At 38.0% G+C, this 23,806-nt stretch overlaps 3 protein-coding genes across 4 annotated transcripts; all 3 read left to right on the top strand.

The window, feature by feature from the left end:
• Positions 1-770: 770 nt before the first annotated feature.
• LOC100245706 (cyclic nucleotide-gated ion channel 2) lies at positions 771-5,833 on the top strand. 2 transcript variants are annotated; one of them, XM_010662808.3, is made up of 8 exons: positions 771-1,230; positions 1,303-1,915; positions 3,058-3,273; positions 3,356-3,432; positions 4,313-4,424; positions 4,553-4,789; positions 5,017-5,103; positions 5,194-5,833. In XM_010662808.3, exons 1-8 carry the CDS (start codon positions 1,193-1,195, stop codon positions 5,680-5,682), a joined length of 1,869 nt encoding a protein of 622 aa, XP_010661110.1. In that variant the 5' UTR covers positions 771-1,192; the 3' UTR covers positions 5,683-5,833. The 2 variants fall into 2 exon arrangements, with proteins under 2 accessions (XP_010661110.1, XP_002284164.1); XM_002284128.4 differs by having other exon boundaries at positions 3,356-3,669.
• Positions 5,834-6,735: 902 nt separating this feature from the next.
• LOC100254134 (phosphatidylinositol 3,4,5-trisphosphate 3-phosphatase and protein-tyrosine-phosphatase PTEN1) lies at positions 6,736-13,863 on the top strand. Its single transcript, XM_019224874.2, is given in 9 exon segments — positions 6,736-7,172; positions 7,312-7,488; positions 12,499-12,612; positions 12,849-12,905; positions 12,907-12,997; positions 13,000-13,034; positions 13,117-13,353; positions 13,454-13,555; positions 13,723-13,863. Coding segments are annotated over 9 exon segments (1,236 nt in total). The 5' UTR covers positions 6,736-6,890.
• A 1,827-nt stretch (positions 13,864-15,690) lies between these two features.
• LOC100250848 (probable ubiquitin conjugation factor E4) lies at positions 15,691-23,757 on the top strand. The gene is made up of 16 exons (XM_003633799.4): positions 15,691-16,732; positions 17,635-17,839; positions 18,105-18,250; positions 18,353-18,656; positions 18,763-18,915; positions 19,587-19,790; positions 19,898-20,010; positions 20,133-20,247; positions 21,220-21,309; positions 21,418-21,621; positions 21,717-21,812; positions 21,935-22,057; positions 22,663-22,755; positions 22,860-23,024; positions 23,113-23,202; positions 23,300-23,757. Exons 1-16 carry the CDS (start codon positions 15,903-15,905, stop codon positions 23,480-23,482), a joined length of 3,114 nt encoding a protein of 1,037 aa, XP_003633847.1. The 5' UTR covers positions 15,691-15,902; the 3' UTR covers positions 23,483-23,757.
• The last annotated feature ends 49 nt before the right edge of the window (positions 23,758-23,806 follow it).

Raw genomic sequence — 23,806 nt, 5'->3', positions numbered from 1 at the left:
TTAATTCTTTCTTTTTGGAAAAATATTTTTTAAAAACGCTTTTAACTATTTCCATGAATGTGATTTTGCTTCATACTCAAATATAAAAAACATTTTTCTTCACTTATTAAATTTTGTTTAAATCATTTCTTTTGAAATCATTTTACATTTATATATAACACAAAAGTTTTTAAAATCTTATTAATATTTTCAATTTTTCCTAAAATATTTTCAAAACATTGTTCAAAATAATTTAAGCAAGTTCTCAAAATATTAATTCTAGTGAAAAATGTTAAAAACACTTTTTAGAATAAAATTTAGACAAACATAAATATATATGAAACCAAGTTAAAAAAAAAATGATATAGAAGGAAAAAGTAATAAAATTTGAATAAACTCCTATTGGCTAACCCATATATAAAATGATACAAGTATACTTTCTAAGGAATGATTAAATTTTGAGGAGGAGTAATAAATATAATGGTTCAGTATTATAGTAACCGAGCAATAATGAAGAGGAGGGGGCAAAGGAATATTCTTTGTGTACTTGAATATGATCCTGTTATTGCTTTTATATATCTAACCTTAAAACTTTTATATTCACTGAGGTAAAGTTTGTAGAAGAAAGTATGAATGGACTCCTACTTTTAATTTCATATAATATAATATGAAAGATGGAAATAATAATTTTAATAGGAGATTTATTAAAAATTATTTTTATTTAGAGATGAATCACATGACAGATAGATTGTGTATAAAATAATGTTACTTCTGGGTATCAGATTCATCATTAGTTACTGACTTACATTAGGTTGAGAGAGAGAGAGAGGGGTTTGGAACGTGTGAAAATCCTCTGGGTGGGTGTGTGGGCCGTGGGGTGAAGGGAAGGGAGTGAGGTGGGTGAGCGTCAGACTGGTTTCCATGGAGGGACAGAGGGGGAGAGGTGAGGCAAGTGGACCCAAGCTCTCACGGTCACAGCGGCAGTAGCCCCACAGACGCCATGTTCCGTAACTAGTTCTTCATCCTTACAACCAGGACAAACCTTCATGTGCTACGTGACAGACTCTCCCATTAATCATACCACTATGTCTATATCCCCCCACCCCATAAACCAATACCCATTACCCCCAACTCTTCATCCCCTTCTCTCCTAATCTTTTTCACTTCCGCCCTCTTCTCTATCTCTCTCTCCCATGGTTTCTCTTTTCCGACAATGGACGCTCCACCCAACTTCCAAATCTCCCTTCCAAGGTCTCATCTTATTCACTGACGTTATTCTTATTCTAATTCTGAAGCTCACTCTCTGTGTTTGTGTGAAAACAGGTGGATTGGAATATTCCGGCGCCGGAAAGCAAACTCCGATGAAAACTACGAAGAAGACGACGGCCCCATCTCCAATTCCATTGAATGCTACGCCTGTACTCAGGTGGGAGTGCCGGTGTTCCACTCCACCAGTTGTGACCAGGCCCACCAGCCGGAGTGGGAGGCCTCAGCCGGTTCTTCCTTGATTCCAATTCAGGACAGGAGGACCGGGAAGGCCCGGTCCAACGGCCGCCCCTCGGGGCCTTTCGGGCCGGTCCTGGACCCGAGGACCAAGCCCGTGCAGAGGTGGAACCGCGCGTTCCTACTCGTCCGTGGGATGTCCCTGGCAGTGGATCCCCTCTTCTTTTACGTCATATCCATTGGCGGCGAGGGGGGACCGTGCCTGTACATGGACGGTGGGCTGGCGGCCATCGTGACGGTGCTGCGGACGTGTGTGGACGCTGTGCACTTGTTTCACTTGTGGCTGCAGTTCAGGCTGGCGTACGTGTCTAGGGAGTCTCTGGTGGTGGGTTGTGGTAAACTCGTGTGGGACGCACGTGCCATTGCCTCCCACTACGTCAGGTCTCTCAAAGGCTTCTGGTTCGATCTCTTCGTCATCCTCCCTGTTCCTCAGGTCCAATCATTCTCTCTCCTTAATTACCAAACTATCCTTTTTTTTCCATCTTCATTCACCATATCATTTCGTTAAACTCATCAATGCTTATGTGTCTGATTCAATTCCCATGTTTTGATTAATCGAATACTGATTATAACTAATAAGGCTTTAGGCCGCGACTTGTTGGTTTCAACTTTCAAGTGGGGTCTCATTGTTTTATGGATTACTCTAATCACTTTGATGATATGGTTCTTGTTAAACTACGGGTGGCGATCAGGGGTCCATAATATGGACTGTTACCAAATGAATTTTCCCGTTTTTGTTTTCTTTTTGGAGAAGGTGATAATGGAATGGGAATGGGGAGAGCGATAGAAGAGTGTATTAGAATTCAGTGGGAAGGTTTGTTGGGGGTGTTTGGCTGTTTTTCCAGTTTGTTTTTTGTGAAATTGTCATTTTGTTAGCAGAGTTTGGTGGATTTTGCAGTCACCTAATATGGAAGACATCATCTCTGTGAAAAACACCAAATCCCTCTGCCAACAATATGATTCCCCTTTTGGATATTAGTCAAGGCTCACTTTCCTTAACCTTGTTTGCTTAAATCAAACTGCCAAGTACTGGTTCTGCTTCTAAAAGTATGGTACTCCTTCTATAGTTTTGTGGTCTGGGATTAAAAATCACCCACCAAAAAAAGTACATAATTCAACCACAAAAAAAAATAAAAAAAAATAATGTAATTCGACTAAAAACCTGAAAAAACAGAGTTCTGACATTGAAACTTTTTTTTTTTTTTTTCTTACAGTTTTACTTAATCTTGGAAAGCCATCCAAGATGCAGAAGCTTCTCTATCTCCTATAAAAAAATCTCAGTGAAACTGTAACAGCAATGTTGATTTTATTGGAATATCTAAGGCATCTGTCCTCTGTTCCTCTGATCAGATACAGTAATCCCTAAAAAATTACCAGTTTTATGGAATATAAGTTGTTTTCCCAATAAATGAACACTCTTCCAAAATAGACCAATTGAAGGTCTATCAATTCTTTGAAAACTACACATTTCTGATAGTGTGCTTTGATTTTGGCAGCATCGACAATTTACCGGTTCTATGATTATATTTAACGCCAAATTTTCACCTCCTGATTTATTTCTTTCATTGGCTGCAGGTTGTGTTTTGGTTGGTTGTACCGAAATTAATCAAACAAGAGGAGATAAAGCTGATGATGACAATACTTCTGCTGATGTTCTTGTTCCAGTTCCTTCCCAAGGTCTACCATAGTGTTTGCTTGATGAGAAGAATGCAGAAGGTCATGGGTTATATATTTGGCACTATCTGGTGGCGTTTTGTTCTTAATCTCATTGCCTACTTGATTGCTTCTCATGTAAGACTACCTTAAGATCTTGACAGCATTTATTTTACATTTTTATTATGCTTCATTTGACACAAACACATCTTGCTTACAGGTTGCTGGAGGATGCTGGTATGTTCTTGCAATACAACGGGTAGCATCATGTCTCCGTCAACAGTGTGACAGAAATAGGTGCAATTTCTCTTTGTCTTGCTCAAGGGAGGTTTGTTACCAGTTTCTGTTACCGGCAGGCACAGTAGGAAATCCATGTGTAGATAACTCTACAATATTGACCAGGAAGCCGCTGTGCCTGGATGTCAATGGGCCGTTTGAATATGGGATCTATGACATTGCTCTTCCTGTTATTTCTAGTCAATCCATTGCTGTTAAGATCCTTTATCCCATATTCTGGGGTCTGCTGAACCTCAGGTAAATAGACAAGATATAAAATTCATGAATTTTCTGTGCTTTTGCTTCTTGACTTCACACACTAATAAAGTCTGATCATTACTTGAAATTGAACTTTCCCATGGACTTTCTGCTAGTCGGATTTGAAACATCCCCAAGATTGTGCTTAGAACACGGATATTGGTATCATTTATTATTGGCTTCAGTTGGACCTTAAAGGAACCACATATATTAGGTTAGGTTGCTGTGAGCCTGCCCATGCTGTGACCCCGCCCATGCTGTGACCCCAGAGTTGAAACTCCAGCAAGTTTTTAGTGGAATCTTGGTAACCTTGTAGAGATTTGCATTCTTTGTCTTGAATTTTAATGCTTTATTGTACTTATTGGAGTGTTGGAGTCTGATTTAAGAAAAATGAAATCAAATTCATAGAACTTCAAACATTGTGAAGGTGCATCTGAGGATAGGGAAGTAATTACAGAAAGATTCTACAATATCCTTTAGAATGTTGCATGTCACTGTAGTAATCTATCTAAAACTAATTTGGGATTTTGAAGCCATAAAATATCTTGCAATTAAAATTTCATGCTTCTCTAGCCTAGGTTTGACTATCAAAAGATGTTTCTGAAAATTCTTCCTTTTTCTGTTGTTGTGTCAATTGTTACAGCACTTTTGCTAATGAACTTGCACCCACAAGTAACTGGCTAGAAGTGATATTCAGTATATGCATTGTGCTCAGTGGCTTACTGCTCTTTACTTTATTGATCGGAAATATTCAGGTGACTATTTTGTAAGATTATTATTATCATTTTCCTTGATTGTAAGTGGCAGTATGTTTTTTTTCTTCAATTTGAAATCTCAGAAGTGAAAGGTAGTCTCACAATGTGGATTTGATACTGTTATGAAGGTATTTTTACAGTCCGTCATGGCAAAGAAGAGAAAAATGCAGCTGAGATACCGAGAAATAGAATGGTGGATGAGGCGGAGACAGTTGCCATCTCATCTGAGGCAAAGGGTTCGCCGTTTTGAACGCCATAGTTGGGCAGCCATGGGGGGTGAAGATGAGATGGAATTGATCCAGGACTTGCCTGAAGGGCTTAGACGGGACATTAAGCGCCATCTTTGCCTAGATCTTATTAAAAAGGTAACAAAAACATCCATCTCCCAGTATGTTTGATGTCGAATGCAACTGTGCTAATGAGGCTTTATATATCTTGAGGAGGGATTGATCATTTTTCTGCAGAGTCCAAGAACATGAATAACCTAGATTGATTTTTGATAACTTCACATAAAATGATTATTAAGGGAAAAAAAAATTATTACAAACTCAATTATTCTCACACACTGTACTTATCATTTGCATTCTTTTAGGTACCTCTGTTCCAGAGTTTGGATGATCTTATCCTTGACAACATCTGTGACAGGGTTAAGCCCCTGGTCTTCTGCAAAGATGAAAAGGTGCAAAATTTACAGAGTCATAGACATCTTGATAACCTAATAAAAACAGTTGTTAGTTTCTTTGCTAATTTCATGCTTCCTATGAAACAGATTATTAGAGAAGGAGACCCAGTGCATCGCATGGTGTTCATCACCCGTGGCCATATAAAGAGTAGCCAAAACCTCAGCAAAGGCATGGTGGCCACAAGCCTGCTTGAACCTGGAGACTTTTTAGGCGATGAGCTCCTGTCTTGGTGCATTCGCCGCCCATTCATAGACAGGCATCCAGCCTCATCTGCCACATTTGTTTGTGTGGAATCAACAGAAGCATTCGGTCTAGATGCAAACCATCTGCGGTTCATCACAGAGCACTTCCGCTACAAGTTTGCGAATGAAAGGCTTAAGCGAACAGCAAGATACTACTCATCCAACTGGCGAACATGGGCAGCAGTGAATATACAATTGGCTTGGCGTCGCTACATAATCAGGACCAGGGGAGCTCCAGCCATTCCTGTGATTGAAAATGGAGGTAGTGATCGTCGGCTCAGACAGTGTGCTGCAATGTTCATGTCACTTAGGCCTCATGACCACCTGGAATAAAGGCAAGTGCTGCAATTTTTCGCCGGTCGGCCCCATTATTCAATAAGATCCTCTTTGTCAAAGTGTTGTAACTTGCATTGAATATGAATAAGAGACCTGCAAAATCTTCCTTCATTTGATAATAAAAATTCATTTTCTTGATCTCTTCAAACCTATTGAATTGAATGTTCACAACGGCACAAACCAGTGTAGTGGCTACTCTTTGTTGGGAACTTAGCCAAACTATAAGGGCCATTCAACATCTGGTAAAGTGGATCCAAATATTTGATGAAAACATATGGATTTGTCCCAGAGGATTCTCTAAATTAATTTCTCCTTTTTGACAAACTTAATCCATTCAAAATATCAGTTAATCTCCGTTCTCCATTTTAATGGTAATGATGATAAAGGGTAAGCTATGGCCTACGGATTAGGGCCATTCTTGATTTTCCTCAAAATTGGAGGCTGAGAAATGGGCATAAAAATCCCTCCAAAATTAGCATTGAATTTCAGATTCCAAGGACAATTTCTGAGTGTGTCACCCAAAAAACAATGGGTGCCACCAATATCACCTCCTGACCTACACCATTATCTACTCCATTGCCAGCTCACAGTTCTGGAAGCAATTTTTAGGGTTTCCCATTTCTTGGGTCCAGTTTGGTGCTCTAAAAATTGCTTCCATTATTGTATGCCTGTTATTTCAAACTAAGTGAATCAGGGAATTCATGTTCAGCTATACAGGTCCATTATCTTTATATCTCTCTTTTTCTATTTCCTCTTTTTGCTTTACCCCTGTTTGGTTTTGAAGAATATTTGAGAAATGGAAAGACAGAATGTGAAAGTTTGAACCTCATGTTACGGGTTGTCCTGGTTTCTCAAAAATTATAAAACATCTTCAAATATTTCCTCTTCTCTACAAGCAAACAGAGATTTTTCCTAATTTTTTGTTGTATGGGGCTTTTAATTTTAACCATGTGCATGCAAAAGCCTTACGAATTATGATTTTCACTGAATTTTAGATTTTGAACAATGTTTCATTGAATTATTTTGAGTTTCTAGTGGGCTCTCAAGAACAATATGTCCACTCCAATAGTTTTTAAAAATTTGCAGAAATGAAATTCTTTTAAGTAGTTAGGATGGATTCTTGCCTGCCTGCATCTGGGTGAAGTTGCTGGTTTACAGTTACCTTCCAAAAAATCCCTCTACAGGTAATCTGTCATATCAAGCAAATGGGGTTGACATTTTCAGAGCAGGGACCAGGGAGGTTTGCAAGCAACAGTTTGCTCCAATACCAACTGATCAATTATCTGACCAGAACTTTGTACATTCGCAACTTGGTATCCAAGCAGAGGAGGAGAATGCTTGTTGGTGGTTATGATCTTGACATGTCATTCATCACAGGCCGTTTACTGGCCATGTCTTTCCCTGCAGAGCGTATGCAAGCCATATTTCGTAATCCTCTCTGGCAAGTGAAGGATGTGCTGGACATGAGACATAATGGGCATTATAAGGTGAAGTTTAGAAACCATTTGAGGATCCCCTGCCATAACTGTTCTTCCTTTGTCATTAAACTACATGAATACCTGATGGTATTCTCTGTTTCTCTTATATTTTTTCTTGTCGTCCATCCTTTTTCCTTGTATTCTACAGGTCTATAATCTCCGTGTCGAAGAAAGTTATGATCCATTGCATTTTCATGGTCGTGTGGAGACGTTTCCATTTGATGACCACCACATTCCACCTCTGCAGACTATCAAGCTCTTTTGCAAAAACGTGCATTCATGGCTATCATCTCATCCAAAGAACATTGCTGTTGTGCACTGCATGGTATGACTTGCAATCATTCTCATTCTTTGTTTGGATGTTTCATATCAGGTCCTCTTAGACTACTATTTCCTGTATGAGGCAGCTTTGCTAGGGGTGCAGCTCTTCTTGAAGGGAATTAAACCGAATTCCCAAGAAACAAAAAATAGAGAAAACACACGTTAAAGAAAAAACAATCACACGCACAAGACAGTATTTACGTGGTTTGGCAATTTGTCCACGTCCACGGAATTGTAGGGATATCACTATTATTAGGGAAGAATACATAGTGCAACTTGCAGCTACAATATTTTCTCTCTATATATAACACAACAACCACACCACACTAAAAAACCCTAATTACAAAAGGAAGTTCCACAATGGGCTAAACGGGCCTATCGGCCCAAGCCTTCGCTCTATGGACTAAGCTTCAGTAAATCTCCCATTAAAATACCACACAATATTATTCGGGTCAGGTCGTCAAACCGGATCAAACAAAACTAAGCTCCACAAAGCCCAACAAATCTCCCACTTGGAGACTAGTTCAATCACCAACATCAAACCGCTATCCTCCAAGAAACAATCCCTTATCGCTGCAACTCATCCTCCTGTCCTCAAGCAAGAAGACCAATTGAAGCTGCGCACAACTTTAACTTCTCAATAGTGACACCCTTAGTCAACATGTCTGGCGGGTTCTTAGATCCACAAATCTTCTCAAGTATTACCAATTTATCTTCAACAAGGTAACGAATAAAGTGGTATTTTGTTTGTATATACTTCAACTTTAAATGAAAAGCCGAATTTTTAGCAAGAAAAATTACACTCTAATTATCACTGTGTAGAATGCCCATCTCCTGCTTTTTACCCAATTCATTTAAGAAACCATGTAGCCAAATCATCTCCTTTCCAGCTTCAGTTGCTGCAACATACTCAACTTCTGTAGTAGACAAAGTAACAATCTTCCGTAGATTTGAAGCCCATGATATAGCTGTACCACCTAGAGTAAAAACAAACCTAGTAGTACTCTTTCTACTACCAATATCACCAGCAAAATCAGCATTTACATAACCCTGCAGTTTCAAACTAACACCTATGAAGCAAAGATATGTATCTAATGAACCCTTCAAATATCTTAGAATCCACTTGACTGCCTCCCAATGCTGCTTTCCAGACTTACTCATGAATCTGCTCACAACTCCCACTGCATGTGCAATGTCTGGTCTTGTACACACCATAACATACATCAACCTGCTAATAACTGAGGCATAGGGCACCTTGCTCATATAGTCCTTTTCTTCTTTTGTCTTCGGTGATTGTTCTTTGCTTAGTTTGAAATGACTCCCCAAGGGTGTGCTCACTGGTTTAGCTTCATTCATGTTGAACCTACTGAGAACTTTCTTCATATACTCTGACTGTGAAAGCTTCAATGTACCATTAGCCTTGTCTCTAATGATTCTCATATCAAGGATTTGCTTTGCAGCTCCCAAATCCTTCATTGCAAACTGTTTGGACAATTGCTTCTTCAAATTATTAATCTCCTCAATGTCAGACCCTGCAATAAACATATCATCCACATATAATAGTAATATGATGTAAGAATTGTCAAAAAACTTAACATAGCAACAGTGATCAGCTTCACATCTCTTGAACCCAATTCTATGCATAAAACCGTCAAACTTCTTGTACCACTATCTAGGAGCTTGTTTAAGGTCATACAAGCTCTTTCTCAATTTGAAGACTAGATTCTCTTATCCCTGAACAATGAACCCTTCTGGTTGAATCATGTAAAGGTCTTCCTCTAAGTCACCATGAAGGAATGCTATCTTCACCTCTAACTGCTCAAGATGTAAGTTTTCTGCAGCCACCATTCCCAATACAAGTCTGATTGTTGACATCTTCACAACTGGAGAAAATATCTTTGTGTAGCCAATGCCCTCCTTCTGCTGGAACCCTTTAACAACTAATCTGGCCTTGTAACGTTTGCTTCCATTATGCTCATTCTTTATTTTGTATACCCACTTGTTGTGCAAAGCCTTCTTTTCTACTGGCAATTCAGTCAGTTCCCATGTCTGATTCCCCAACAAGGAATCCATCTCATCCTTCATGGTTAACTCCCACTTGCTTGAATTCTCATTTTGCAAGGCTTCATCATAACACTCTGACTCACCACCATTAGTCAATATGAGATAATTTAAAACAGGTGAATAACGTTGCGGAGGTCTAATGTTCCTGGAAGATCTGCGAACTTCAGCTACAGGTGTACTCAGATCTACCTGTGAATTTACATTCTCCTTATCTTCTTCACCCCCTTTTTGGACAGTACTTTCAGTCAATTCATCTAAGTTGACAAACTTAGATTTCTTTTGATCTATCTTTATAACATCTGACACTACAGTTGACCTGTCCTTGTACATAACTTGTTCATTAAATATCACATTTCTATTTCTGATGATTTTCCTGTTTTGTTCATCCCAAAACCTATAGCCAAATTTCTCATCACCGTAGCCAATGAAAAAACATATTTTTGACTTTGCATCAAGTTTACTACAAGCATCAGAATCAATATGAACATAAGAAATACAACAAAAAACTTTTAAATGTGAAAACTTCACCTCTTTACCGCTCCAAACTTCCTCAGGAAGTCTGAACTCCATGGGAACTGATGGTTCTCGGTTTATCAGGTAAGCTGCAGTGCTAATAGCATCTGCCCAAAAAGTTTTTGGTAGTCTAACATGCAACCTCATACTTTTAGCACGCTCATTGAGAGTTCTGTTCATGCACTCAGCCACACCATTCTACTGTGGTGTCCCAGGAATGGTCTTCTCCATCCTAATTCCCTGTGCAACATAATGCTCACTGAACCCTCCATCTATGTACTCTCCTCCATTATCTGACCTAAAACATTTTACTTTCAAACTTGTTTCTGTCTCAACCATGACCTTCCACTTCTTAAAAGTTTCAAATACATCAGATTTATTTTTCAAAAAATAAACTCATACCTTTCTACTTGAGTCATCAATAAAAGTGATGTGGTACCTTGAACCTCCAAGGGATGTAATCGAAGAAGGCCCTCACAAATCAGTGTGTACTAGTTCCAATTTTTCAGCCTTCGGTGTCTTGCCAGTTTTCAAGAAGCTCACTCTTTTTTGCTTTCATAAGATGCAACTTTCACACATGTCAAAATCAATGGACTTCAATTCTGGTAGCTTTCCTTTTGACAACAACATCTTCATCCATTTCTCACTCATGTGACCAAGTTTGCGGTGCCATAGGCTTGTATTAGTACTTGCATCAGCAATTGCAATTGCGTCTCTTAGACATGAGGTCATATACAGAGTATCAGTCTTCTTTCCACGAGCCAATACCCTAACTCCCTTTGTAACCTTCCAAGTACCACCAACAAATAGTATTGCATGTCCTTCATCATCAAGTTGTCCAACAAAAATCAGATTCATCCTCAGGTTATGAATATGTCGAACCTTCTCTAGTAACCAAGCAGACCCATTAGGCAACAATATCCGGACGTCTCCCAGACCCACAACATTCAAGGCTGAACTATCAACCAAATACATCTTACCAAAATCACTTGCAGCATAATTCTGTATGATTTCTCGGTGTGGAGTGATATGAAACGAAGCTCCTGAATCCAAAACCCAATCATCAAGTGGACCGTCTACTGTAAGAAGTAATGCATCATGTACCTCTTATGTTACAACATTAGCAGAATCATCTTCATTCTTTTTCTTAGGACTTTTGCATTGCCTTCTAAAGTGACCTGTTTTCCCATAGATCCAACATTGTACTTGCTGGCCTGATCTAGATTTGCTTATGTTCCGATTAGAATTTCTGGATTTTGATCTACCCTGGTTTGAATTTCTGTCATTATCTCTGCCTCTTGTCTCAAGGTTTAGGGTAGAACCAGATCCTGAGGTTTCGTCTGCATCTCTTCGGCGAATCTCCTCAACCAGAATTAAATATCGTATATCATTGTACTTGAGATTTTCCTTTCTCGTAGAATTGCTTACTGCCATCCTCATTGTATCCCAACTGTTTGACAAAGAAGCCAAGACGATCAGAGCATAAATCTCATCATCAAAATCAATTTCTACATATGACAATTGATTTGTGATTGTATTAAATTCATTCAGATGTTGTGCTACCGATGCATTATTTGCCATCTTCAAATTGAACAATTTCTTCATCAGATGCACCTTATTGTTTGCGGACGACTTTTCATACATACTGGACAAAGCCTTCATCAGATCTGCTGTGATCTTCTCCTTTACAACATTGTGTGCAACAGACCTAGACAGAGTTAACCTAATAACTCCTAGAACCTGTCTGTCAAGAAGCGCATATTTCTCAACCTTCATACTCTCAAGTTTTGTCCCCAAAAGAGGCAGATGCAATTTCCTCCCATAGAGATATTCTTTAATCTACATCCTCTAATACGCAAAGTCTATGCCATAAAACTTTTCTATTCTAGACGCCTTTCCTGCTTTCTCTGCCATTGCTCCCACTCAAACCTAACCCTAGGCTCTGATACCAGTTGAAGGGAATTAAACTGAATTCCCAACCTGTGAGAAACAAAAAATAGAGAAAACACATGCCAAAGAAAAAAACAATCACACGCACAAGACAATATTTACGTGGTTCGACAATTTGCCTACGTCCACGGAATTGTAGGGATATCACTATTATCAAGGAAGAATATAGAGTGCAACTTGCGGCTACAATATTTTCTTTCTATATATAACACAACAACCACACCACACTAAAGAACCTTAATTACAAAAGACGGTTCCACAATGGGCTAAACGGGCCTATCGGCCCAAGCCTTCGCTCTATGGATTAAGCCTCAGTAAATCTTTCATTAAAATACCACGCAATATTATTCGGGTCGGATCGTCAAACCGGATCAAACAAAACTAGGCTCCACAAAGCCCAATAGTTCTTTTACAAAAAGTAAAAGAACAGGGGCATTTAGTTAGTCACATGTTTTGTATCTCTGTGCCAATAGTTTAAATTTTGCAGGCTGGCAAAGGTAGGACAGGCTTAACGGTATGTGCCTATTTAGTTTACACTGGCATGTCAGCAGAGGAAGCTCTTAAGCTGCATGCAGATAAACGAACCACCAACAATGAAGGAGTAAGTCATACTAGGTACCATGAGGGCCCTTTTGATCTATGGATGATTAAAATCAATGAAATGTCTTGCTCTTATCACCAATAGACGTAGGGCATGCAACAATGACAATAACTACTACCATTCCCAGTTTGCATATAGAACAGCAGATGCATACATTTAGATCATTTTGATCCATCACTGCCAGTCTGGGTTGTTGTTAGTGTGATTATACAAGATTACTCTGCATGTGTTTGCAGGTGTCAATTCCAAGCCAACGCCGTTATGTGGGGTACTGGGAAAGTTTACTTGCTTTCCACAAGGGGAGTTGATTATAGACCTCCTTAAGTGAACTTACCTCAACCATGTAGCAGAGAATTGAAGCGAATTCGTCTCTATGACATTGTTAACAGGCAGTCTTCTTTATGGTTTCAGAACTGCAAGAGGTAAGTCCATTTCACACTTGTAAGAAAGTTTAGATAATGAAACATCTTCATACAAGTACTTTCTTGTTATCATTTAAAACAGGTTACTGGTCAACTATACCGGCCATCCCTGGAAGTTGCTAGGAGTTGCTGCAGACAAATCAAGAAAGGATATCAGAGAACGAACAGCCCTCGTTACTATCTCTCCTTTGGCAACAATGATCAACAAGGGACGAAATCAGAGCAAGGTGAACGCTGTGTTGTAGTTCAAATGGACACAGAGAGCCCCGTACTCTACCAGAAGGCCTGCCTGGATTACAATTTTGACAAACCACTAAAAGTAAGCCATTGTGTATATACTAATACATCCACATGCATTTATCACCTATCATCATCTGTATGTGTCACCTCATAATCGATGGACCTTCTTGGCTGGGCAGGTCACTGGAGATGTGCACATAATCTTCTACCAAAAGTCGATGGGAGGCCGTCTGTTCTATACGTGCTTCAACACTGCTTTCATTAGGAACAGCTTGCTGCAGGTACTTTTTCATTCTGGGTTCCCGGCTTCTAATCATCTAAAGCTAAACTAAAGGTCACTCCAATGTTCTAACAATACCTCTAAAGCTAAACTTTTTTCATATTGCCTAACTGTTCTTGATACTTGATCTCTTTTTCTATCAACTTGTGCTTCTTCTAAACCTCGCAGTTCACTGTAAGTAATTTGGATAAAATGGGGCACAAGGGGAAATCGATATGTGGTCCTGCCTTTGGTTTGGAGTTGCTGTTTGGGCCTGCTAATGCAGAGCACTCATTTCAGCCTACATTGGATGATGATGATTTGCTTTAAACCTGAAATTACAATTTGTTTGAAGAGATTGTTTAATGGGTTGGTGTTAGGACCCTTGTTTAACCAGGGCTTCCATTTGTATGCTTGTCACAAAGTGATCCATGAATCATTCTACCTGATTCATTTAGGTGTTTCTCCACTAGGAAGAAAAATCCAGTTTTGTAGAGTATCGAGAGTTCTTTTACAAGAAATGGTATTCGGCTTTTGTAAGCGTATTTTTTATTCACCAACTACTCAGAAGAAGTGAATTGGTAATCCACAATTTATGCCTAAATTATTAACCCTAAACTCAATTTTCTTCTACTTCAACTTCTAATTAATTTGATTTAATCAATTGACTATTTTGATCACCCCATAGATATTTAATGATATATCCGATAATCAATCAATCTCACATGTAACATTGTACATACATGGAAAATTACCCTAAATTTGTGTGGATATAAAAGTCATGGGTCCATTAATTATAGCAAAAATCTACTAAATATGAAGGCATGGTAGTTAGAGTGCGTTTGATAGTAATTTTCATAAGTGTTTCTAATATTTCTAATACTTGAAAAATAAAAATTTTCAGGTACTAGAAATACCAAAAATACTTTCTAAAATTATTACCAAATACACTCTTAGTATTAATCTAAATGTTATTTACTCCGTAAGACTTATATCAATCATCATTTTTACTTTCTTTTCACTTAAGTGATGCAATACACCTACTTGTTCCAGAATGGATCACCTCATCTTTTTTCCTCAAAGGCACTTCCAAGATTTCCTTAGGTAAAACTTAATTTGAGAGTTTTGAAACAAAGGCAAAGTAATGATTTTTTTTTTTAAGGCTATTTCAAATATGTTTTTATACCAAAGACATAACTTTTTAGTTGAGTCAAGTTAGGAAAATGCTTCCTAAAAGATATGAAAATTTGGAACAAAAACATTGGAGGTACTTGAGCATCCTCTAGGGCGGCTCTTGAGGATCCCTTGTTGGATGTTCAGGCAACCAAGACTATTTTCCTCATTTTACATGCATCATTTCCAATGTCTTTCAAGCGTCCATTGCTCAACTATAAGTCTATGACCAACCATACTTATTTTTACCATGTCATTATTTTGTTATAAATTCAAATTTGAAATCTAAAGAGCCTTTAATTCAAATGCGACGTGTGTAAATGTTAGTGGGTAATGAAGTAGTTTTCAATTGGTGGTTTCAAGAGCTAAGATACTAACCTAAATTAATATTTAAAAAAAATCAAATATTTTTATCTTTTTTCTATCCCGTCTAAAAATTATCTAAAATAAATTTGAAAACAAAAATAAAAATAATAAGTTGGTTTCAACAAAAAAAAAATTAAAAAGTTAAATAACTAAATAACATCTTAAATCTAATTAGAATTAAATTTGGATTGAAAAAACTTAATGTTGCCTCATAAATTAAAAATAATTATTTAGATATGTTCAAACAACTTCTCAACTTGTCTAAATTACACCTTAATTAAAAAAGGTAAGGATAGTTATGATATTTTAATGAAAAAAAAAATTGTTTCTAGAAACAAATTGAAGAGGTTGCGAATATTGGTGTTTTATGTTTGGGTATAACTATCAAGTGCAAGCATATTTGATTGGTTTTTCTTTTATTTCTTTTCTAAGTAGAAAATTATTATTATTATTAATATTAAATAAATAAATATATATATATATATATTCAGTGGTTGATATTTATTTTATAATAATAAGATAACTGTGCGAGGTAAGTGTTTACTTCAGAAACCAAAAACGACATCGTTTAAGCATGTATGCTATAATGCTGTTATGCTATTACTATTTATATAATAATTATAATTCCCCAAGTCCTCATATTTTCTCCTTCTACAAACTCCACCGAGAAACCTTTTCCCCGCCCCCAAACACCACCCACCGCTTCACACTCCAAACTCACTCCTCAAACCCTTGTCTTCCTATTGCAACCTTTTCGTTTCAGGGGAAATCTCGAAACAAAATTAGATTTATAGATTCAAAAAAATATAATCTTTTTTTCTTTCTCTGATATGGCCACGAAGAAACCCCAATTGTCTCCGGACGAAATTGAGGATATAATTCTGGGGAAAATTTTCTTGGTTTCGTTGAATGATTCCATGGAAAGCGATTCAAGAATTGTATACTTGGAGATGACTGCAGCTGAAATTCTGAGTGAGGGCAGGCCGTTGAAGCTTTCACGGGATTTGATGGAAAGGGTGTTGATCGATCGGCTTTCCGGGCACTTCCCTGGTGCCGAGCCTCCGTTTCCGTACCTAATCGGGTGTTATCGGCGAGCATGTGATGAGGGAAAGAAGATTGCATCGAAGAAAGACAAGAATTTGAGGTCTGAACTGGAATTGGTAGTGAAGCAAGCAAAGAAATTGGCGGTTTCCTATTGCCGGATTCATTTAGGCAATCCGGATATGTTTTCCAATTGGGATTCCGGTGCAAATGATTCGGCAGTGTCGCCACTGTTGCCGTTGATTTTCTCCGAAGTTTCTAGCAGTGTTGATGGATTTGGAGGGAGTAGCATTGGGTGCCCACCTGGGTTCTTGGAGGAGTTTTTCCGGGACTCAGATTTCGATAGTTTGGACCCGATTTTCAAAGGGTTGTACGAGAACTTGAGAAGTATAGTGCTGAAAGTGTCTGCACTGGGGAATTTTCAGCAGCCTTTAAGGGCTTTCTTGTATTTGGTCAGGTTTCCATTTGGTGCCAAATCACTGGTGAGTCACCGATGGTGGATTCCCCAAGGCGCGTATATGAATGGGCGGGTTATTGAGATGACCAGCATTTTGGGTCCCTTCTTTCATGTCAGTGCTTTGCCGGATCGGGGTATTTTCCAGGGTCAGCCTGATGTTGGGTGAGTCCAGTTTCTTCTTTCATGATTTGAGTTTCTTATTATGTATGCAATTTGATTTCATTAATATGATGGATGCTCAATTCTTCGTCATAATCATCAGTATTATTGTTATTGGAGTAAATTTCCAATCTCTCATGCTGCTTGCTTTAGTTAATTGTCACATTTTGACCTTGACAATCCTTTGCTTTAAAGCTTTATCAATAAGGGAGAGAAGAACTTGACTTATTTGGGAAGGAAGAGGTTTTAAATCTGCATATATAATTTGGGTTATGAGGATGGTTGTTTGATATGGTCATCAAGACAAGATTTTTACTATTATCTTATAGTTTGGAGTGATTGTGTGTACCAGATCATCTTATGATTCATTACTCCTTTCTGGATTTGGTATAAGGATTTTTCAGTCAAGGAGATTTTTCTTTCTTGACATTCAAAAGCTTGGAAAGAGAGGGCATTAGAGATTGAGGGAGAGACATGGAGACAGAGGGACAATGAATTCTTGGGAACACTTTTAAGCTTTTGGTTCATTGGCCTATCTTAAAGGAAAGCAATCTTAAAATTGTTAGGGTCAAGATTCTCCAGTAGAGGTGCTTGCAAAAATGACAGCTTCTTTTGTTGTTTCCTGCTTTTCTGTGATTGAAAGATATAGTGAAGATTGAACCTCAACACTTCTCAAAATTCTTTGATACAATGTCCCTTTTGCCTTTTTCATGGCTTGCACTTTATTTGCCTTCTCTAGTTCTTGTTCACAAAAACCTTTTGCACATTGTTAGATTCCATATCTTTTGAATTTCTTCTCATATGAACCTGTTGCTTTGTAAAGCTTTAGGATAAGATTGTTACCGTCTAAGAAGTAAGAAGGCTTTCTTACTGATATTGTTTTCTTTATCTCTTGCTGAAACCAGTCAGCAATGCTTCTCTGAGGCATCTACTCGTCGTCCAGCTGATTTATTGTCTTCATTCACCACTATCAAGACAGTCATGAATGGCTTATATGATGGCTTAGCCGAAGTCCTTCTCTCTCTCCTTAAAAATGCTGATACACGTGAGAGTGTTCTGAAGTATCTTGCAGAGGTGATCAATAAAAACTCATCAAGGGCTCATATACAGGTGCTGTTTCCCTCTCATTAAGCCTTGTTCACCTAACAGTTATAATGTATAAAATTTGACAGTAAATATTATGTACTGATATAAAATAGGTATGCTGGTATCGGCTGTCTGGTTTTTCATGCCCGACAATTTTTTTTGGCAAAAATTAGTACCATTTTCCTACTGCTACCTGTTCTCAGGTTCACCCTGAGCAAGAAATTTTTTTGTCATTAGTTGGCACATTTTTTTCTACTTTAATGTTGCATTACATGTGATTTGGTTACAGGTTGATCCCCTATCTTGTGCAAGTTCAGGCATGTTTGTCAGTCTTAGTGCAGTCATGCTTCGACTCTGTGAGCCATTCTTAGATTTAACAAAAATGGACAAAATTGATCCCAAATATGTATTTTACAGTACCCGATTGGATCTGAGGTGAGAGTCTTCTGTTTAGTAAATGCCTTAAAAAAATTTCTTGATGTTTTTATCAGTTTTTTTCACTTTTTCTTCTAATTCTTGGTCATGAACCCATATCAGAGGATTGACTGCTCTACATGCATCATCTGAGGAAGTTGCTGAATGGATTAATAAAGATAGTCCTGGGGGAACGGAGGGCTCTAGGCAATATAGTGATGGCGAAAGCCGCTTGCTACAATCTCAAGAAGCCACCAGTTCTGGCAGTAATGCTCATGGACCTTCTTTCCTCCATAATGCCAAGCCAGTGCCAATTTCTAGTGAAAAAGCTAAATACTCATTTATCTGTGAATGCTTCTTTATGACTGCAAGAGTACTGAACTTGGGCCTGCTAAAAGCATTTTCTGACTTTAAGCATCTAGTTCAGGTAATGCATCTGTCTCATATTTTTCAGCAACTGATGTTTAGTTAGCCTTATTTTCACTTTGTGTGATTAATGTTATTATTTTTTTTTCAAATGAAATTTTATTCAGGATATTTCAAGATGTGAAGATTCCCTTGCCACGTTGAAGGCCGTGCAGGGACAGGCACCTTCTCCAGAACTAGAGGCGGATATAGCTCGCTTTGAGAAAGAAATTGAGTTGTATTCACAGGAAAAGCTATGTTATGAAGCTCAGATACTCAGGGTATTACATCTCTCTGTTTGTGTGTATGTGTTCAAAGTCATATCTACATTGCAAGAAAAATTTTCAGAATACTGGTAATAGGGACCAGCTGTATGTCTTAATGAATATATCTTTGGAATGCTTGAGGTTTTAGCCTAAATATTTTTCTTACATACCAGTAATGGCTGCTCTCTCGCTCTCTCTCTCTCTCTCTCTCTCTCTATCTATCTATCTGTCTGTCTGTCTGTCTTTTGTTTTTCTTCTTTGGTGAAGATCCTCTTGCACGTGGCCCTTATCTTTTATTGCCTTCCCTCTGTGATGAAGTTCATTTCATACTAAGAAAAAGAAAGAAAGAGGCTGTTTTTGGTAGCTATATCAAGTATGGATGTCTACTATGTTCTCGTAGCTAGTGTGACATGCATTATTTTTGGTAGTCATGTGAAGCATTGGTGTGTATTTTGTTGTGATGCCTCATTTGATATTTCTTAAAATTTCAAAGCAGACCTTTGTTTTCTTTATCAGTCCAAACCAGTGTTACACAAATTGAAACTTCCTCACAAAATCTCTCTGTTCTGAAGGATGTTTTAGCCTGTAAATTTTAAATTTAAAACCTTTTATTTGGTGGCCTCTTTTCATGTTGATTTTCTGTATCATTGATTTTTTTTTTTTTTTTTTTAATTCTTTTTCCTCAGGATGGGACTCTTCTTCAGCACGCACTGTCTTTCTACAGGTTAATGGTGGTTTGGTTGGTTCGCCTCATAGGTGGTTTTAAGATGCCTCTACCATCAACTTGCCCTATGGAATTTGCTTGTATGCCTGAGCATTTTGTGGAAGATGCCATGGAATTGCTTATTTTTGCTTCTCGAATTCCTAAAGCTTTGGATGGGGTCTTGCTGGTAGGCTACACATTGAAGCTTTGTTTTGATTTTATGTTGTCGTGGTCCTTGTACATTCTTCCACATATCTAATCCCTATATTTTGCGGTCTCATTCTTGTTTGACAGGATGATTTTATGAACTTCATTATCATGTTCATGGCAAGTCCAAATTTTATAAGAAACCCATATCTGAGGGCAAAAATGGTTGAAGTCCTGAACTGCTGGATGCCCCGTAGGAGGTGATTCAATATCTTCCATTTTCTACAGATATTTGCAGATTTTCTTTTTCTTTTTTCCCTTCTCTCAAAGTTTCAAGCTGAATGTTTAAGTATTTATACCATGTCATTTATTGCATGTGCAGTGGTTCATCTGCTACAACTACTCTCTTTGAAGGGCACCGATTGTCTCTTGAGTATCTTGTGAGAAATCTGCTGAAGCTTTATGTTGATATTGAGTTCACGGGTTCTCACACACAGGTGAATGCTGCTTAGACTCTGTCCTTGTTGTCCTTGATACACTTGTCAAGTTCATGGGGTTCATTGAAAATTATCTTGTGACATCACATATTTTATAGATACATATAAGAAACTATAGTTGCAACTATACTTTGATTAAGAATTCATCTTCCTCTAAAGTATTGTCACTAAAACCAAGTTTGGACATGAACTGAAAGGTTGTCCTATTTTGGGCCAATATAAATCAACTGGTTTACCCAGTGATGTGACATTGTATAATTTCCTAGATGTAAACAAAAGGATATTTTAGTGTGCTCTCAAGAATGCTTTGATTAACAATTGTAGAAGCATGAGTGTCTCTTGAGATGGTTACTTCCAGTCTTCTTCTCCTACTCCAACATAGAAGGTAGTAACACATTGAAAGAGAAGGATCTAAGTCTATTGCCTTCACTCAGATTAGATGGGGCTTGAATACCATGTATCCTGCCAAGTTGGGCACAAGGATTTTTATGCATTTAGATCCTTTACCTCTGGACTGGTCCAATAAGGGGAGATGAACATTTTATTTGAGTTTGCCCAAAATTACTGGCCAATAAACTATTTTCATTTCATTTTCCAGTGTAGTAGTATCTCTGGCTCCAACTGGAACCAGATCATCTATAGGAGCCTACTTGTTCTAGTTACTTGATCTTAATGATGTTGGTTACATTTTTTAGTTAGGTGTCAGATTACGGTCAAGTTCTTTTCCCATCATCCTCTTATTTTGTCTGTTAGTATTTCAAAACATTGTTATAATTATGTTGTATGCAATGTTTGATTTAACTTATTTTTATACTTATTCCGTTCTTTTCACTCCTTTTCTGGAGGGATTTTTTTATGTTTTTCTTTTGTTTTTGAAATTTTTTTAAATGCTCATGGTTCATCCAATCGTTGAATGAGCTTAATATGGAAAGTTCTTGGTTCTTATAACCGCTTGGGCTTTGTTGTGTGCAGTTCTATGACAAGTTTAACATTCGTCATAATATTGCTGAACTTCTAGAATACCTGTGGCAGGTCCCAAGTCACCGTAATGCTTGGAGACAGGTGGAGTCATTCTCATGGTTCAATATTAACTGAAATTTGTGCTTCATGCCTTCTAAACATGGGATCTGATTATCTTTCTCTTTCTGTTGATTTGTTTTATTGTCTTAGATTGCTAAAGAAGAAGAAAAGGGTGTCTATCTGAATTTCTTGAACTTCCTGATCAATGATAGCATCTATCTCCTTGATGAGAGTCTTAACAAAATTCTTGAACTCAAAGAGTTGGAAGCTGAGATGTCTAACACTGTGGAATGGGAGCGCAGACCAGCTACAGAGAGGCAGGAGAGAACGCGACTATTCCACTCCCAAGAGAATGTGAGTTTGATCCTTTAAAAGAAATGATATTCTTTCTCATGTTTTTGAATTTAAATTCCTGATCAAATGAAATGAGTATTCCTGGGTGGTTCTAGATTATCCGGATTGATATGAAGTTGGCAAATGAAGATGTGAGTATGCTGGCATTTACCTCGGAGCAGATTACAGTTCCTTTCCTACTTCCAGAGATGGTAACAATTTTCTCTTTCCTGTTTCTGCCAGATTTGGATATTTGAATTACAATCCATTTTCAAAGCCTTTGTTCTTTTGCCTTTGCTTGAATTTCTCATTGAATATTTCTTCCTTCTTCCAGGTTGAAAGGGTGGCCAATATGCTTAATTACTTTTTGTTACAACTTGTGGGGCCCCAAAGGAAATCTCTTAGCCTAAAAGACCCCGAAAAGTACGAGTTCCGCCCAAAACAACTACTTAAGCAGGTTGGCATCAAATTCATTACTTTGTGTACTTGCTGTATCTTTTGGAAGTGGAAGCAAATAATCTGCCGGTATGCACCTAGTAGATTAACTGGATAACCAACAGTCTAACCAGACCAGATCTTGCTGTGCACATTAAGGTGAACTAGGCCCATACACCAAATCTTGGGGAGTCTATGACCTTAACTTAAATCGCATTGATCCTAGGCACTAGGAAACCGAATTAAGTTGGCTGGGTGATAAATTTAATGATAAAGAGTACATCTATTCAATTGTTAATGACCTCAAAGGTGCTGAAGCTTAAAATCTGGTATAAAACTCAGTGTCCATTTGACATAGCTTGTAGCATTCCCGATCCTGCACCAGCTGTATCTCCCTCTCCGAAGCACTAGGTATAGTGTACCATCTTCGAGGAGTTTGACCAAGCTATTGACTTCAGGGAATCATAAATATCATTCAGATAATCCCTTGACGAAGTGGTCTGTACTGTCAGCCACTCTACTTTCCATGAACAGAAAACTATTTTATATGTGTGTGTGTGTATAGCATTCTTGCAGTTATTGCAGCCCATATAGAAAGATGTCTGACTGTCATTTATTTATTTGAAGATCGTCCACATATATGTTCATCTGGCAAGGGGTGATACACAGAAGATTTTCCCAACTGCAATCTCAAAGGATGGGCGATCTTACAATGAGCAGGTAGATCTAATCAAGTTGACCTCCATTGAGTTTTCATTTTTGTTTTCTATAGTTACGTAGACTTCTGTATGAATGTGATCTGATGGTTTGGGTCTCTGTTCCAGTTATTTAGTGCTGCTGCAGATGTCCTTAGAAGAATTGGTGAGGATGGAAGGATTATACAAGAATTTTCTGAGCTTGGTGCTAGAGCCAAAGTAGCAGCTTCTGAGGCCATGGACGCCGAAGCTGCCCTTGGAGAGATACCTGATGAATTCCTTGATCCAATTCAAGTACGTTCTGACATTTTTTTATAGTTCACATCAAACACAATTATCGTATAGTTTGTGAAGTTATGATTAATGTCTCTTTTATTTGCAGTACACATTAATGAAGGACCCAGTGATCTTACCTTCTTCAAGAATCACAGTAGACCGGCCTGTCATTCAAAGGCATCTTCTAAGCGATAATGTATATTTTCACTCTGATTCATAACTTTTTCTTCTATCTTGATATGAAAACTAGCACTATTTAGTTGCGTGCTGATTTTGTTTTATGTGAATTGCAGACTGACCCATTTAATCGATCCCATCTGACTTCGGATATGCTCATCCCAAACATTGAACTGAAGGCGAGAATAGAAGAATTCATCAGATCTCAAGAATTAAAGAAGCACGCAGAAGGCTTAACCATGCAACAAAGCAAAGCCGCAATGCAAACTACCACAGGTGAAATGACTTTGATTGATTAGAAGGCTTAACCATGAATTGGTTCCAGGGTTCCTGATTTTGGCATGTGAATTGAGGTTCATATTTTGAAGTCAGTGAAAATTCCCATCCCTCCTGTTGATCATGGAGAGGGGGATTGCAGCTGCCAGTTCTAGTCCCAGTCGTATCTATTTATTTATTTATTTTTACTAGAAATATTTATCCTGAATTGGAGTGTTTAGTAACTAGTGTAAAGTTTTCACAATCTGTTATAGGAAGCAAACATAAATTAGATTGAAATGCACTGCAGTTTACATTCTACGCATTCTAGTATTCATGCTTGATGTTCTGGCCTTAACTGTAATGCT

This window comes from Vitis vinifera, chromosome 14, assembly GCF_030704535.1.
Source record: "Vitis vinifera cultivar Pinot Noir 40024 chromosome 14, ASM3070453v1".
NCBI lineage: Eukaryota > Viridiplantae > Streptophyta > Magnoliopsida > Vitales > Vitaceae > Vitis > Vitis vinifera.
This window is presented reverse-complemented; position numbering and strand designations above follow the sequence as displayed.